At 47.3% G+C, this 17,827-nt stretch overlaps 1 protein-coding gene across 1 annotated transcript in view; it reads left to right on the top strand.

Annotated features, from left to right (window-relative positions):
- The window catches only part of ARHGAP29 (Rho GTPase activating protein 29), a 341,359-nt gene that overhangs the window by 234,150 nt on the left and 89,382 nt on the right, over positions 1-17,827 (top strand). The window contains exon 12 of the mRNA XM_078640938.1: positions 1,811-1,948. Coding sequence (XP_078497064.1) covers positions 1,811-1,948 — 138 coding nt within the window. The remainder of the gene's footprint in view (positions 1-1,810; positions 1,949-17,827) is intronic.

Raw genomic sequence — 17,827 nt, 5'->3', positions numbered from 1 at the left:
CCCCCCTTTTTTCTCGGCCCCCCCTGGACCAACTCCCCCCAAATTTCCAGTGGCTGCTCAGAAACAAAATGTTCCATTTTGCTGAAAATTTCAGCCAATTCCGTCCACAAACGCCAAAGTTATTAGACATAGAATTTTCAAAAATCCCATAGGGAAAAAATCCTAACTATATATACCTACTGGCGACCGCCAGTAGGTAATACGTGTCGTGTCTGTAGCCAGTTGCATCTACAAAATCGAAGCGCACTCCCGGTGCTTGCAATTGTAAGTCTTTTATTTCCAACACTAATTGCAAGCTCCGGGAGTGCGCTTTGATTTTGTAGCTGCACCTGGGCCACAGACATGGTATAGAAGGTGATTCACCTGCAGGTTAAGCGGCACCAATGGCATGTGGTGCAGCAACTGGTGGAAGCGTAAAGAAAATATACATGAAATTATTGTTGGGATTGTGTTTCCATAGAAAAGGCATTTTTTGTGTTGCTAAGAACTTTGGCACCATTTAACGAATCTCTAAGAAACGTAACAAAAAAGTGCTCTTTTTTATGTCTAGTTTGTGCATGGAAAGTTTTGGGGTGATCCCTCAAGCGGGGTCCCAAAACGTCTTTTCCCCTTTAATTTTCACATCGGAACTTTAAACACAGCTAAAGCCAAAACGGATTTACACCAAATTTGGCAGAAAGCTAGATGCGGGTCTATGAGTGTTTTTTGTGTTTTGGTGTAAATGTATTCATCAGTTTTTGAGCAATTAATTCTCAAAATGTTTGTATATCTATAGACGCAGAAACTCCACAGGTACCAACAGATCTCAAACTGAGATCTGATTGGCTGCCACCACATCCACCACCAGCCATCTTAAAACTCTGGACTCGGTCCAGAAAAAAAGACATAAGTGGGCAGCATAGGAATACCCTGATCCCCCCCTTGGGCCTGGTGGTAGGGCCCCTGCCGGTGGGCAATTTGAAAAAAATAAAATAAGTTGCGGAGAATCCATGGCTAAAAAATAAAAAGCACTGTCTCGCGACCTTGTTTATTTTTAAGACCCTGGGTGATCCAGGTCCCGGGGGGGAGCAGAGGTTGGGATTTTGGGGGAGGAAGGCATGTGGCCCCCTTCCTTGACCGTTTTTGGCCCCAGGGACCCCATTCCTTGGGGCCCAGCCACATTGTAAGGGGGAGGGTGTCACTGTGAGGCCTTAAAAAGTTGTTATTCAACACGAGTCCCGATACAATTGACATTTTGAATCATTGTCTCTACTTCGGTTGAATGCTTTCAAATGTTAGGTCGTACGGCAATGGGGTTGGAACATTGGAGTATGTGCAAGTTAATGACTGTAAATACTTTTAATCCTAAAATACCTTTGTCTCCTCTCATTATCCCACCCACCCATCATGGAGCGTTGTTTGGTGTGTTTAGAGCATAACTGTCCAAATTTAAAACATTCTGCTTTATGCTGTGCAAACATACTCTCGCCCCTTCCAATTGCAACAATGCTATGGAGTGTATATGAGTTGGCAAATCACTGGTGAATACATTGTTACATCTGAGTGAAGTCAGCACATCCTTTCTGAAGTGTGATGGTAATCCAAAGGCTGAATGTTTTTTGTTTCTCACATATACATCTTGCTTTTCTTTGTACCTTCTCACTTTAACATCTGTTATTAGGACTTGTGTACAAAACAGATCTGCATACCCTAGCATTTTGTGTATCTGTTTCAGATAACGGCTTGGAACAAAACAAACTTGCAGCATTTTCAGAGTCTTTGTAATTCTACTATGAACAACAATGTTATTTTATTGTTTGCTTTTTTGCAGGCTGAAGAGGCCAATGAAAATTATAAAACCCTTGTCACAGAGGTTGAAGAAAAGAGGAACGATATGGAGAACATCAAAAGTGAAGTTTTAACACAGCTCAGAGAACTGATTTATCAGTGTGATCTAACTCTTAAAGCTGTAAGATTTTTAAAAAATATTTGACACCAAAAATGTAAAACAATTTAGCAAATCTAAATGTATAGACATTAAATATTGGTCAAAATACGTGACCACGGCCTGTGTAAACTGAATACAGGGGCATATGGGTCACATTTATGTAGGATATTTAGCTATTTACCTTTTGCAGAGTTGTGAACACTCTACCCACATAGTCATATGGGACCCTGGAAATATCCTACATGATAGGCACACAGATTAGTCTATGGTGTCACCCTGTGCATGCTGCATACATTTCGATTAGATAAAACTTGTGTCCTTCAGTGAGACCAGTATAGTGACCACCCTCTCCATATAAGCTCATCTAAGAACTATCTGAACTTGGGGTGACTCAAAATATGGGGTTTCTCTTCTATATACCAAAATCCACCCCTCAACCATAATATCTAGGCTGTATGCCAGACAATTGGAGTCCCTGCCCAACCATCCCAGTCTTGCAATACCCACCATCACCACTACCCTAAATCTGCCAAGTTCCAAGTAGTCCTCTAAGACGGACTCAGTCATCCATCCTTCTGTGGTCCATAAATTCAGTTCCATCAAATTGGGTAATATTAACATCTCTGTTTTTTATAGCAGTTAGCATGCAGCACTATATAAAAAAAAAATTGCTATGTGGCACACACACAAAGTCAAGTCACAATGGATAACATCCATTCTGCCCCACGGTCCCTCAAGCGTACAGCTGATCTTGAATATCATTGGCCTAACTAAAGTGAAGTCCCAAGAGGGATAGCAAGAGTCCACACTATTACTCAATCAAGCAAACGTACATCAGTCATCACTTTCTCAAGAAGACCCCCAAATGCTTCTTCGCTGACTACTAAAATTGCCCCCACTCATCATCTCCCTTCTCAAATCTTAATCACAATCTGCAACAGAACATGATACTTTATCATGACTTTCACTTTTGCCATGCATAAACATCAGTACAACATAAGGGAACTAGAGAACTACAAGCACCCAGTAGCTGTGTGCTCAACCCTTCAGCCATGGACCCATTGCTGTGCGTGAACATCATTCCAACATAAGGGAACCCGAGAACCACAAACACCCAGTAGCTGAGTGCACACCCCCTCCAGCCATAGACCCAATTGCACAGACATGCTCATCACCAATAGCATACAAGACCCACCGTTCTTACTTGCATATTTTGATGGAAAATCATAAAATCAACCCCTCCTTTCCATGGGGATAACCCACAGCCTGCTGATGAGTTATTGTGATATTGAGCGTACAGATCATGAGGAAGATCTGTACAAAACCAGCCGTAATGAACTCTTACAAAAATGCTCAGTTTTTCCAAGATTTCAAATTCTGTCGCGTTTTAAGTCATGAGAGCATGTTTTTGCTAAGACCAGTTGGTTTTAACTGGTGCTTTTGTTGACATCTTGGGCCATATGTATCAAGCAAAATTGCATTTGTCGTCAAATGTAATTTGCTGCAAGTAATAGAAAATAAGTTAATAAGGAGACAGTTGGCAGTGCCCCCAACTACCTCTATACCCCTTTTAGGTCGAGCCTGAGGGCAGCGCGTATGCGCAGTGTTGCTCTGCGAGGCATGCCGTATTGAGGTATGCAGTGGAAGCCCCGCCCACTCTCCGCCCATATTGAGGTAACGGGTTTTTAGGAACCTGTTTGGTGCCAGGGGATAACACCCGAAGACCTCTGAGTTCTCCCTTGTTCCGGACCACAGAAACACTGAGTCTTCTAGTCGAGTCAGAGATCAAGTTTTATTGGCAGCTACCAAGTAACAGGTGTCCTAGAAGCACGACAAACACGGGTCATGTGTTCTCAGGAGACTGTTCGTTTTTACAGAACCAGCCTTCTCCTTATATACAAAAATAATAGCTGCAAGCAAGAATTCTTGAGTTTATGATATGGCTATACACATATTTCTACAATAATACAAAAGAGCGAAGTCATGTAGGCAAGCCCGTATTTTAGATGTCCAATTCCTGCTGTTCACCATAGGCCCCCAAAATGGCAGAAAACCCTTTGCGAAGTCAGCGAATTCCTGACCCGCGGTGTCGTCTTTACTCACGACACCTCTAGCTGTCCTTGTCCGATGGTAATCTGCTCTGGCCGTGTAGGTGGGAGGCAGCAGAAATGAGATAAAACATGTACCTGAGAAGTCAGGGGGCAACCAGGTGTAGGCTTGGTCATGGCAGACGAAATACGTGCCTTTGGCTGCTAATAGTATAGGGGAAGTTCGGGAAGCGAACACATATGTTTCCGTGCATATACTCTTTCCTAATTGTGCTTTGGGATCCCTACCGATACCTTGTAAACATAAGTGACCTCTGCTGGGTACTATCCAAACTGGGCGGGATTTCTTTGCTGTCTGGCTCTTACTCAGGTAAACCCCATATTTAGTTACGTTCCAACGAGTGTACGGAGTGAGTTCATCTTTGTGAATCGTAAGATAGGTGTCGAACTCTCTACTCATATTTCTTATCCCTGCTACTAGTGCCTTGTTACTGGAATCACTCTCAGTAGAACGGGTCGGGTATGGTTCTAGGGCGAATAGGAACATGGTCTGGAAAGCCCACAGAGAACCATAATAACTGAAAGGCAGGATGAAGTATGGGATACCCTTATCAGTCGTGTGCGGCATGAGTCCGCATACCCAACAGTTCGATGTGTTCATTATGGACTGGTGTTGGTGTAGAAGTTGAATGAATGAGTTATTTACAAATTCGAGTCTTCTGGCAGACTCGTGTTCAGGTAGAGGGTGAAAGGAGTGTGTGGAGAGGGTGAGAGGAGGAGTTGGCCGAGTGTCATTTGAGAACAAGGAAACTTGAAAGACGAATAGGGTATAACCAGTCAAGAACATTGCTATGCTACACAGCATAAAAATACATATTATCAAAAAACTTCTTTTGGCCAGTATCGGGCATAATTGTTTTTCAAAGTCCGTGAGTCTGGCAGGTCTCTTTACCCTAGGAAACTCCATCCTCTAGTTGCTGCCCGCGGTGGTAGGTTGGTTCTGCCAGGGAGTGCGCTCTGTTCAGTCCGGGGTAACTCCCTTGGACCAACCAGAACCGTTGACCTAAACGTCCCCAGTTGCACTCCCCAGACTTCAACCGCAACCCTAGCAGCAGAACCGGATGGCGGTTCGAAAATCAAAAATGAGCAAGTTTCCTGAGAGTGAGAGAGCTGAAGAAATCAAAAAATAGTTCTTGGGGGAAGGGAAATCACATTAGTTTGCTTTTTATTAGTCTCTTTGTCTTGACCTTAGATTATATTGTTGTTTCCCAGGTACGGTGTGGTCTTCAAACAATGTCTCAGGTTCGGTAGTGTCCAACTGCATTGACGGTGGCACAAGTCCTTGTAAAATATGATCACTCTCCTTTTCGGTACCAGTTTCTTTTAAACGTGCATCGCTGAAAGGGATGAAGCGAGGTATGGATTCTGTCTCGGAGTCGGCAATTCCTTCGTTGACCCACCGGTCGTATGGAAGGGGCAGAGGGACCCGTTTACAATGGGTCCCGTGCACCCAGTTCTTTTTGCCTTCCACCCGAACAGCTGATCTCGTGGAAAGAAGTACCAGGTACGGTCCGGTCCACCTCGGCTGTCCGTTGTTTGTGCGCTGGAAATTCCGCACCAAGACCCACGTGCCGGGTTCGATGGAGTGACCTGGATCGTCAGAAGCTGGCGGAGAGGAGCTGTGAACCTGTTGGTGTAAAACACGCAATTTAGTTGTTAATTCGCACAAATAGTCAAGCAGTACGGGGTGCTCTATTTCGCTGAGTTTCTTTGGCCTTGGCACGCCCCAGACGTTGGCTGGGCGGCCAAACACTATCTCATGAGGACTAAGTCCTAACCTGGAATGGACTGTCATTCTGGTTGACAAGAGTGCTAGGGGCAAGGCGTCAGGCCATTTAAGACCTGTACAGGCTTGGATCTTGGCTAATTTGAGCTTTAAAGTGCCATTGTAGCACTCTACTAATCCAGCTGATTGGGGGTGATTCGCAGAGTGAAACTTTTGTTGTATGCCTAAACACTCACACACTCTCTTCATCACGCGTCCTACGAATTCACTTCCATTATCACTCCAGACGATTCTAGGCATACCGAATCTCGGGAAGAACTCTTTGACAAGGGCTTTGGCAGTCGACAAGGCAGTATTGTCCTTAAGGGGTACGCTTCCACCCACCTGGAGAAAGCGCAAACAACAAGGAGCACATACTTCAGATTGTTGCATCTCTCCATGTGAATTAAATCGAGCTGCAAAACCTCGAACGGATACGTTGGAGGCGCAAAATGACCAGCTGGAGTTGGGGTTCCCCTACCGGGATTGTACTTCAAACACACCATACAGTTTCTGACCACATTCTCTGCATATTTCGGGATATTACCATTTTGCCATACTGGGGCCAATACTTTACAGATTCCTCTCGAACTAATGTGCGCAACTCCATGAGCCATGGTTACTACTGCAAGTACATATGCGTTGGGTAATAGCCATCGCTGGTGTTCTGACAGTTCGACCCAACAACCATTCGCGTCTAATCTACCTTTACTTTCTCTCCATTCATTCACCTCTTTCTCAGTTGCCTCGGCTTGTATAGATTTCACGCTTTCAATGGTGTCCTCACACATTCCTACATCCGTAATCCATCTTGCGGGACCTACAACATACATCCGACTCATCGTGTTCCTTGCAGTCTTTCGCAACCTCGTCTGCAAATGCATTCCCGCGGCCAACATCATCCTGAATCTTTTTGTGTGCACTGCATTTCACAATGGCAACTTGTAGTGGCAAGGTCAGTGACTCGAGGAGCTCATTAACTAGCTGACCATGTTGTATCTTTGCACCATGTGACGTAAGAAACCCACGTTCACGCCACAATCTCCCAAAACTGTGAGCCACACCAAAGGCGTATTGGCTGTCAGTGTACACATTCACTTGCTTTCCTTTTGCTAACACACATGCTCTGGTAAGCGCAATTAGCTCTGCAGCTTGTGCAGAATTATGAGAAATGCGCGCGGTCTCTATAATGGTGTGTAATGTCGTTACGGCATATGCTGCAGTCGTATCACCATTCGGCTGCTTAAAACATGAACCATCAACCCATAAAGTATCGTTGCATTCAGGAAGGGGAGTGTCCTGTAAGTCTACTCTCCCTTTTGTCTCTTCTTCTGTCCTAAAACAGCAGTCATGGTTATCAATCTTGTCTGTTTCTGTCGGAATGGGTAATAACGTTGCGGGGTTCAGTGTATCACCTCTCTTTATGTGGATGTGACTTGCTAGCAGTGTAAGTTCGTAACTGGATAGTCGAGCGCTAGTAAGATGTTGTGTCTTCGTCCTGTTTAGTAAAATGTCTACTGCATGCGGGACCATAACGATCAGAGTATTATTCATGACTAATCCAGCGGATTGTCTAATGCAGACAGCTGCTGCGGCGGTAGCCCTCAGACAACTTGGTAGGGCTTTAGCCACAGGGTCTAGAGTTGCCGAAAAATACGCGCATGGGCGCTGTCTGTCCCCAAAATGTTGTGTTAAAACTGATAATGCACAACCTTCCTTCTCATGGACATATAATGTAAAAGGCTTACTGTAGTTGGGGTTTCCCAACACAGGAGCCGAACATAATGCATCACGCAACTCGTGGAAACTCGTCTGACAATCTTCAGACCAGGGCATAGGATTTGGCGTGTCTTTACAGAGTAGTGCCAGAAAGGGTTTAGCTAGTAGTGAGAAATTCGGTATCCATTGTCTACAGTACGATGTAATGCCCAAGAAGGCCCGAACATCTCTCTGTGTCCTTGGGGCACTCAGTTCTGCAATTGCCTGTATTTTTTCTGGTGTCAGTTTCCTTCCCTCCTTCGACAAGATGTGACCTAGGTAGGTAACCTCTTGTCGACAAAATTGTAGTTTGGAGAGAGAGACTTTGTGCTTCATGTTACATAAGTGATGCAATAATGACAGCGTAGCTAGTTTGCAAATTTCTTCAGTGTCTGCAGCGATCAGCAGATCGTCTACGTACTGAATCAGAGTTGAACCATTCGGTAGAATAATCGTGTCTAGTTGTGTTTTCAGGTCCTGACTGAATATTGATGGGCTTTCTCAGTAGCCTTGAGGAGCGCACTTGAAGCGGAAGCTTCGTCCTCCTAAATTGAATCCAAAAATATCTCTACTCTCCTCAGCAATCGGGATGCTGAAGAAAGCGTTCTTCAGGTCAATCACCGAGAACCAAGCTGCTGAAGCTGGAACCATCGTCAATAAAGCAGTAATGTCGGGGACAACTGGAAACTGTGGGATAACTATCTTGTTCACTTCTCTGAGGTCGATGACGAACCTGTACACAGGTGGTTGTAAAGGATCAGTACGCTTTAAGACGGGCAGAACTGGACTGATACAAACATTTCCTGTTGTTTCTTCGATGACGTCTTTATCAATCAGGTCATAAACAATCGTCAATAACGCCTTTTCACATTCGCTAGATATTTTGTATTGGGGAATACGTGGAAACCTAACGTTGGCTTTCAATGTTATGACATACGGTGCTATCTCCAAACGACCTACATCATTGGAGCCATTAGCCCAAAGTATATCAGGAAGTGATGACAATTCAGTCGGAATATTGTCCTTTGACAAATACATTGGAGAAATGACTTTCTTACCTAAAGTAAGTTGTACTCCCAAGGGGGAACAGTACAAAGTCGCATATAACCTTTTTAGCAAATCCAAACCTAACAAATTTTCACCGCAACCTGTTGTAAGAATGAGGGGTGCTTCTAATTCGCACGGGCCAATAGAAAGAGATATAGGACTAGAGATCGGGTTTCTAACAGGGGCGCCAGAGAAACCTACTGAAACATTCATTTCGCCAGACAAAGGTGCGCCAGGAAGTTTCAAGTGCATGATAGAACTTTTTGTAGCACCAGTATCCAGCAGAAATGGCTCTGACACTCCTGAGGTAATTACCTCGACATAAGGTCCATTCTGATCTACTGGAACTGAAACAACTCCCTCTCTTTGTCCATGGCTGTCCTAGCAATCGTTACCCTCATTTTCGTGTTCGGTGTAATAGTCGTCAGCATAGTACTGAGCTGACCTAGACGATGCATTATTCTGTTGGTCAAAGCTGTTCATCGAATTCTGAGGCGGAAAAGAAGTTGTATTCTGGGTGAAATTTCCACGGCCCCTACCTAGGGGCATGTTGAACACCTCGTCCCCTTACACCTGAAGCACCGCTCAAACGTCGCGCAAGAGCCGGACAATTACCTTTAAAGTGACCCTCTTCCTTGCAATACGCACATTGATTCGGGCCATAAGCAATACGCTGATGGGAAAACTCGTTTCCTTGCGCCTTTCTCGAATACTGCTGTTGTTGTTGATAATTGGGCTGACTAGCCGTACGAGGCTGATAGGCTTGCTGGAGAAGAACTTTAGTTTTTAAATCTTTTGTCTTTTTGTCGACTTTATCTAGCTCGTCTTTGCGCCTATTTTCGTAGTACTGGGCTGTAGCTAAAATTTGCGCTGACGTAGAGACAGCCCAAGCACTCTCTGAATCTTTCAGTTTATTACACAGTTCAGGGATTAAATTATGTACGAATTTGTCTACAAACAATCTTTGACCACCCTCGGTAGCCGTATCCTGACCACTATGATCGGTGAAAGTCTCCTCAAATCTTGTGAAAAAGTCAGACACATTCTCATCTTTCTTCTGCTTGCACGCAGATAGCTTGTCCCAGTTTACGCGTACTTCAGGCATTATGGTTTTCATGTACGCGATAATTCTACCGGGAAGTTCAGCTATTAACGGCTCAGGTTTAGAACCACCTATTTGTCTAGCATCTATAGCGGCAATGTTCGCCCATGAGTCACCTAGTTCTTGGTCATGGTTCGTATGACGTATTTTGCTCCATAAAGGATGTGGAACAACGTTCCCAAACAACATGTCTATATCCGCTAAATTCATTATACATGAGTTTGTAGTTTGCGATAACTCCTTATAATACCCAGTCTGGTTTTTACGAGGATCAGGCAGTGTCTGCTTGAGTGCTAAGACTTCGGATCTTTTCCAGGGGACATGTACCCATACACGCTGGAAATGAGGCAGAATTGGTGGATTCGCATTCGCATCACCTTCCCTCCAAACCGGAGGAACCTCTCTCATGGGGTACTGTCTCGCTCTTTTTCCACCTGGTGCATCGTCTTCGTGACATGATGTAGAGACGTTTCCCTTACTCCTATAAGAGAGCAATAACTCTATTGCTTTCTCAACATCTGCACCTATAATCATACCTTCATAGAACTTAAAGCGTGTACGCCATAGTTCGTTCATTGTGTATTTGGGATCATTCGTCTCCAAATCTTCGCCCAGATATACACACATCTCTTCGAATACGTATCTCTGAGTGGGTGCATTCCATTGACGGAAAACTTCCATAACAGACTGAACATCATATCTAACAGTATCCGTAATCCATTGGCGTGCTAGTTCATTCAGCACTTTTCTTTCCTCGTAATCAGGCAGTTGACTACGGGACTGTCTATGTTCTGTTTTAGGCATTGTTTTAGGCGACCCAAAGAAAGGTGAAAATAGACTAGTGACGGTACCTGTCACTCTTTGTCTAATAGAAGGAGAACCTTGCGGAGGAGTAAGTGCCTCGGAAAAAACAGGCTGAGGCAAAGAAGAAGTAGAGGCAATAGCAGAGGAAGTCGAAGTAGTAGCAGACGTAGTATCATAGACAATAGCTGGAGCTGTAGGCAAAGTCGTAGAAGTAGATGGAGTATGTAGCAAAGATGGCGGCCCTTGAGAAGGCTGCGCCGGAGAAGTAGAAACCAGCCGAAGAGGAGCTGGCGTTCGTGCAAGAGCTGGGTTACGTGCGCCGGGGCGCGGTATAGTAAAATGCTTTGGCGTTGTAGTAGCGTCTAACGCATACGGTGGAGGTGAGCTTAATAAGTGGGACATTAATGGATCTTTCTCGGATCTCTCCTCTTGACCTTGTCCCTTATTTGGTAACATCGGGTAGCATTTATCTACTGCTAGTTTCGTGCTCCTAAGTATTTGTTCGTTTTCCTGCTCTTCCTCGTTATCCCTGTATGCAACGGCAGCTTGCACCATTGACATACCTCTTTTATTCTTTTTTGCTAATTTTATTTCTTTCTGTTTGGCTTCTTTGCGCCATAAGCGGAAAGAGTCAAACATCGCCGGCCGGGCTTTTCTCTTGAATAATTTGACCTCTAAGTGATCTAATATTTCTGAGTCGAAACTACCATATTGGGGCCATTTTAAAACACCATCCTTGCGGGTGTATTTTATCCACACTTCATTATATGTGATAGGACCTACGCCGTGTTTTACATAGAGCTCATATGTTGGAGTTCCAATCGGAGGAACCGGACAGGAATCCTCTAATCGGGAGTCCTTACTATAACCAAGACAAAACAAGTTTCCAAGTCTGCTAAAACCAGGCATCTTTGCTCACTAGTCTAGCTTCAAACTTCAAAGGATTATCTGTTACGATATTTCTCGTGAATACACAAGTCCTTCGGCTTTGGGGCTTGCAAGTACCAAATCAAAGCGTATCTCAAGGATACCAAAAACTAAGGACAAACTAAGGACTGGGAGACGCTCCACTTATACTTAACTGAAGTATTTGAAGATCGGTGACGTCGCTAGAAGACTCGTCTATCGTTTCGCTCTACCAAGGATCACTGGGTCCAAAACAAGGCGATAGTCAGGGCAGCAGTCCTTCGTAGCCGTCGGGACGCGGGGAACCTCGCAGCAAAGACCTTCGGAACCACGTCGACATACAGGGGTCGCTGAAGTGGCTGGCCGTCCTCTGGAATTTTCACACGAAGCTCCTCACGAACATCTGGCTTGGACCGTCGCCGCTTGATACCGCCCCACGTTGGGCGCCAACTGAGGTAACGGGTGTTTAGGAACCCGTTTGGTGCCAGGGGATAACACCCGAAGACCTCTGAGTTCTCCCTTGTTCCGGACCACAGAAACACTGAGTCTTCTAGTCGAGTCAGAGATCAAGTTTTATTGGCAGCTACCAAGTAACAGGTGTCCTAGAAGCACGACAAACACGGGTCATGTGTTCTCAGGAGACTGTTCGTTTTTACAGAACCAGCCTTCTCCTTATATACAAAAATAATAGCTGCAAGCAAGAATTCTTGAGTTTATGATATGGCTATACACATATTTCTACAATAATACAAAAGAGCGAAGTCATGTAGGCAAGCCCGTATTTTAGATGTCCAATTCGTGATAGATTACCCTGCCAAGCCCGGAACTCCCATCAGATATCGGTGAAGCCCCAATAAAAGAAGGCACCTCCTAGTCATAAAACTGGCCGTAAACAGGGAACGCGGACAGGCGTGTGTGTAGAAAACACGATCTGGATGTAGTGAATGGTTTGTGGCATGTTATGCATTGATGCTATCGTATTAGGCCACTGGGCGAGGAGCTGCCCAAACAGGTTCGGCTGGAGGCAATGGAGTCAGTTGGGACAGGTCAGGGGGGAGTCAGGGAAGGTGGACGTGTCCTTTTAGATCAAGCTCGACCTTTAATTGACTTATCATGAGGGCAAGACACAAGATGGATACCGTTTACAAAATGGAGTCTGAGGGGTCGGGACGGAAACTACGATTCAGGGGTGTTAGCATGTCTCGATCATGACGCAAATGCATAGGAATGATGTCCTAATCATTATCGGTTCGTCAACACCAAATTCGTCATGGTACGTTGATGTTTCGGGACACGGGTATCGGACCTCGATACCGGGACAACAGTAGGGTCCAGAATTTCAGAACCACAATATTTGTCATTGGCTTTTGTCATTGTCCGTCATAAATGCTGGATTCTGATTTGTAAGTAGGCCTGTAAGACCCTCCTTGGTACTGCCTTGTCTGCAGTTGTTGCCTCCCATAACGACTGGACCTTTTACTTGGTTTATTACACGGTCTGAGTTATATGTGGGTGAACACTATCTTGTTTATTATCTAATGGGGACAAACAAAGGCAGCTGCTTTTTTGTATTTGCAACGCGCCCACTGCTTTCGTATAGAGCGCTTTGCCACACTAACTTCAAAAGTAGGTGCCACCTACCCCTACAGCACTCAGGGCACTATGGTGAAGGTTTTTTTTTTTATAATGACTTTTTATCAGAATGTGGCGATGAGCTTCAGACACCGCGCAGTCTCACTTTAAAAATAAATAAATTATTTTGCATTCTCAGCACGGCGCCCACTTTAGGGACACCGTGCTCTGTTTCTTTTTTTTGGTTTTACTTTATTGGTGAGCACGGCGCCTGCTTCACGTACACCGCGCTCTATATAAAATACAATTGGTTTTCCTTTTGCTAAGCTTCGACATTATTGTTTTTCTAAATGACGATGCCTATTTATTATTATAAAAGGTATTGCCATTTACAGTGCCAGTAGCTCAAAATCTCGCTATTGCGAAACGTATTGCATGGGTAAATGCTTGTTTCATGAGCAAGTCAGATTGGGTTTATTAGACAAATAAATGAAATGACAGCCCCTGCTGCTCCGGGCAAGAATTTGTAATAACCCAAGAAGCCCAAATTTGCAGGGCGGTACTGAGAGACTTCATAAATTTGGACAATTTCCTAGAGATACCCTAGCTCAGATTTATCAAATCAAGCTTTGCAAGGATGGGCACTCCAGAATATTTCTCTAATCCAGACACCCTTACTAATGTCTAACCCACTAGAATTAAAGCACTTTTTCACCAGCATTCCCAAATGTCCCATTTGGCAACAAATTTCTCCAGGATGGTGGAGTTATACATTCAATCCTAAGCACCTTCTGCACTTTATTTGCAGCTAATCCTGAATGAGGGACAAACATTTTTGCTGACCAGATTTGAAAGAAACACATTAGTGATAGATTCCTTTCCTTAGAATACCCCCAGGCATCAGACTAGATCCGGAAAGATTTCGTCAGCAGTACCCCTGCGCGTCGTAATGTGGTGTTGTGTGGCTCCGCGTCCGTCGCCGTCTTGATGACATTGTGGCAGCTACTTAGACGCCGCCCTTGCGCGCTGACGTCCGTTCTTTCTTTTTCCGCACCAGCAAGTGCAGATCTGGGAAGAGCTAGTACCCCCAGCCACTTTTTGACTGAGTTTTTGAGATTTTTTGTCTCCATTTTTCGAGTCTATCGACTCCTGGTACCGAGTAGGGATTAGTAGTTTTAAGTCCTGCAGAGCCTGTCGCCACATGATGTCGGTGACCGACCCCCACGATGTGTGTCTCTACTGCCTGGAGCATGACCATGACCCCAGGTGGTTCTCCGACTGTCGGGCCATGGCGCTGAAAACTTTGCGGGAGCGGTCACGAAAGTTACTGGAAGCCCGGCTCTTTGGGTTCCAAGTCCTCGCAATCGGGGTCAGGTAAGTCGAGGCACTTGAAGAAGTCTAAGAAGCGTCATCGCTCTCCAACTTCCCTTCGCCGGTTGCACGACACGGCTGAGGGTGCGTGCGATACCACCCTTGCAGCTCCGGCGGAGCCTGTGCAGTCGACAATGGCCTACCCACCCATTCCGGGTCCGGGAGTAACTCCGGCCCAGGTGCAAGATTTTCTTGCAGCCATGGCTGCCCTTTATGGGCCATTGGTCCCCGCCGTTGCGCTTTCAGGCACCACTGGCCCGACTGGGGGTGCTTGTCCTGTGCTGCCGGCGGCTTCTGCGCCGACTTCAGTCCCGGTATTTCAGGACCACCCTGGATCCAGGCCTAAATCCCAGTCGACCTAAAAATTCCACTGCCGGCGTCGACTCCCCCGGCACCGCCTGTAACGTCGTCCAGTACCTCGGACGACATTGGCTCAGGTTTCAGCCACAGACTGAACACGGGGCTGGTGTGGTTTCGTTCAACGCCGATTCCGACACCGATGATGGGGGGGGGACTGGGAGGGGTCTGAGGACCCTCTCACACAGCAGTGTGAGTTGGATCAGGACTGGGCAGAAGAGTTGAGGGATGCCTGACCTTGGCTTCCTGTCTCCTCCCTCTGTGGCTTCAGAGGAGGGAGCAACCTATGGTGTGATTTTCCGCAGGGCAGCCGAGGCCCTTGACCTCAAACTCCCTACGTTGGCCCTGAGGACTTACCTCCTCACTGAGGTGCTCCAACTGGCAGTAAGCTCTTCGGGGCCTCTGCTGCTGTTCAATGAAGCACTGACTGACGTTCTTATGGACACTTGGTCCAAGCCCACCACAGGGGCTCCTGTTGATAGGAACATGGCCAGACTCCACCGCCCGGCTCCGGGCGACCCTGCTTTTCTGTCCACCCACCCCACCCAGAGAGTCTGGTTATCCTCTATTTCCCAGTGCGCATTCCTACCGCCCCGCCGGATAGGGAATCCAAGAAGCTGGAGCAGTTTGGTAAGAAGCTGTTTTCAAATGCCAGTTTAGCGCTGCGGTCGGTGAACACTGCATGCCTCTTGGGCTGTTATTCCCACTCTATGTGGGATACGGTTGCGTGAGTGCTGCCTCAGTGTCCGGAGGAGGCCCAGTACACTGCTCTCCCAGGCTGTTGCTGAGGGGAGGGATGCAGCGAAGTTAACCATAAGATGTGGACTGGATACTGCGGATTCGCTAGGCAGAGCCATTTCACGATGGTGGTGCTCTACCTCCACGCCTGGCTGCGGTCCACTGGCTTTTCGGGGGATGTCCAAAACTCCCTTATGGACATGTCTTTGATGGCCGTCGCCTTTTCGGCAACAAAGCAGATCATGCGCTGTGGCGCTTTAAGGACTCGGGCCATGTCCTTGGGCCTTTCCACCACGCGCACGGCCACTTCTGCTATTCGTCTCTTTCGTGGCCACGGAAGGAGCACCCGGACACGCCATTCAGCTACAAGCCGCAGCACCAACCTAGAGGCGGTCGCGGACGTGGGCCCTGCCGTTGCGGGGCAGGGGGCCAGCTGGCGGGTCAGTCCACCTCCACCACCGCAGCATCCTCCTCAAAGCCTTCCTAGTCAGAGCTTTCAGGCCCATCAAATGCCAGTGGGTGGCAGGTTTCGCCATCACCTCTCCCACTGGCGCACCATCACATCGGACAGGTGGGTGCTGCAAATTGTCCGAAGAGGCTACTCCCTCCCCTTCGAGACTACCCCTCCAGCCATGCCACCCCAGTACCACCGCATGTCGGGGGATCATCTGCAACTTCTGAAAGAGGAAGTTAAGGCCCTCTTGGCCAAGGGGGCTATTGAGCGCGTTCCTTTGCCAGAATCAGGTTGTGGTTGTTATTCCCACTACTTTCTGGTACCCAAGAAGGACAAGGGCCTGCGTCCTATCTTGGATCACTGGAACATCAACCGCTTCCTCAGGAAGGAGAAGTTAAAGATGTTGACGCTGGCTCAGGTCTTATCTGGTCTCGACACTGGAGACTGGATGGAAGCGTTGGACTTGCAGGACGCACATTTCCACATCCCTGTCCTGCCTGCCCACCGGCGTTACCTTCTGTTCACGGTAGGCCACGAGCATTTTCAGTTCACCATGCTCCCCTTTGGCCTTACCAGTGCCCCTCGGGTGTTCACGAAAGTGATACCGGTGGTCGCAGCCCATCTTCGCAGATCAGGGGTTCCAGTCTTCCCCTATATCGACGACTGGTTGTTGAAGGCGGGCTTGCCCCAGACAGTCGTCTCCCACCTCCAGACTACGGCCGACCTCCTGCATTTGCTGGGGTTCTCCATCAACGTGCCGAAGTCGCACCTGGTTCCCTCCCAGAAGCTCCCTTTCATCGGGGCTGTTCGGGACTCGACGCAGTTTCGGGTTTATCATCCTGAGCAGCGAGCCCGGGATATTCAGGCTATGATTCCAATCTTTCAGCCTCTATCCCGGGTTTCGGTCAGGATGACCCTCCGGCTGCTGGCTGGATCTGATGACCTCCTGCATCTTGTTGGTAACCTGCATCCTGTTGGTAAATCATGCCAGATGGCATATGCAGGCTCTGCAGTAGGACCTGAAGATCTAGTGGGCACAGCATAAGGGCAACCTGTCTGATCACATCCAGATCTCGGAGGGCACTGCACAATTGCAGTGGTGGCTCATGAGTCACGATTGGGTCAGTGGCAGAGCCCTCTCCCTTCCCCAACCGGAGCACACAGTGGTGACTGACGCGTCCCTTCTGAAATGGGGGCGGCCATATGGGAGAGGCGGAGATCAGAGGCCTCTGGCGGAGTCCTATGTCAGGAGGTTCTGCGCCTCTGGACATGGCTGGAACATCAGGGCATTTCCTTGGTGGTTCAACACCTGGCAGGTTCTCTGAACGCCAGGGCGGACAAACTCAGCCGTCGGTGCATGATGGATCGCGAATGGCATCTGCACTTGGACGTGGCGCAAGGTCTCTTTCAGCAGTGGGGAGAGCCTTGGTTAGATCTATTCGTCACCAAAGAGAACGCGCAATGTCAGTTGTTCTGTACGTTGGAATTTCCAAGGCGGCACTTGCACGACAATGCTTTTTGTCACAAGTGGAGTTGCGGTCTGTTGTACGCCTTTCCGTCTATACCACTTCTGCCCAGAGTGCTGAAGATCAGGCGTGACCGGGCCAAAGTCATTCTTGTGGCTCCGGATTGAGCACGAAGATACTGGTATCCCGAGCTACTAAGCATGGAAATCGATCCCCAAATCCGACTGCCTCTTCAGGAGGATCTTCTGTCTCAGCAGCAGAGGACGGTCCTCCACCCTAACCTGTCCAGCCTCCACCTCCATGCGTGGAGATTGAGCGGCGGCAGTTGACATCTTTCTGCATTCCTCCCGAAGTCTGTGATATAATTCTGGCAGCCAGGCGTCCCTCCACTAAAACGGTATACGCCTGCAGGTGGAACTAATTTGTGGCATGGTGCACAGCATAGGCTGTCG

Source organism: Lissotriton helveticus, chromosome 1_1, assembly GCF_964261635.1.
Source record: "Lissotriton helveticus chromosome 1_1, aLisHel1.1, whole genome shotgun sequence".
In the NCBI taxonomy this organism is placed as follows: Eukaryota; Metazoa; Chordata; class Amphibia; order Caudata; family Salamandridae; genus Lissotriton; species Lissotriton helveticus.
The sequence above is the reverse complement of the archived record's forward strand: the minus strand, read 5'-3'. Positions and strand labels throughout refer to the sequence as shown.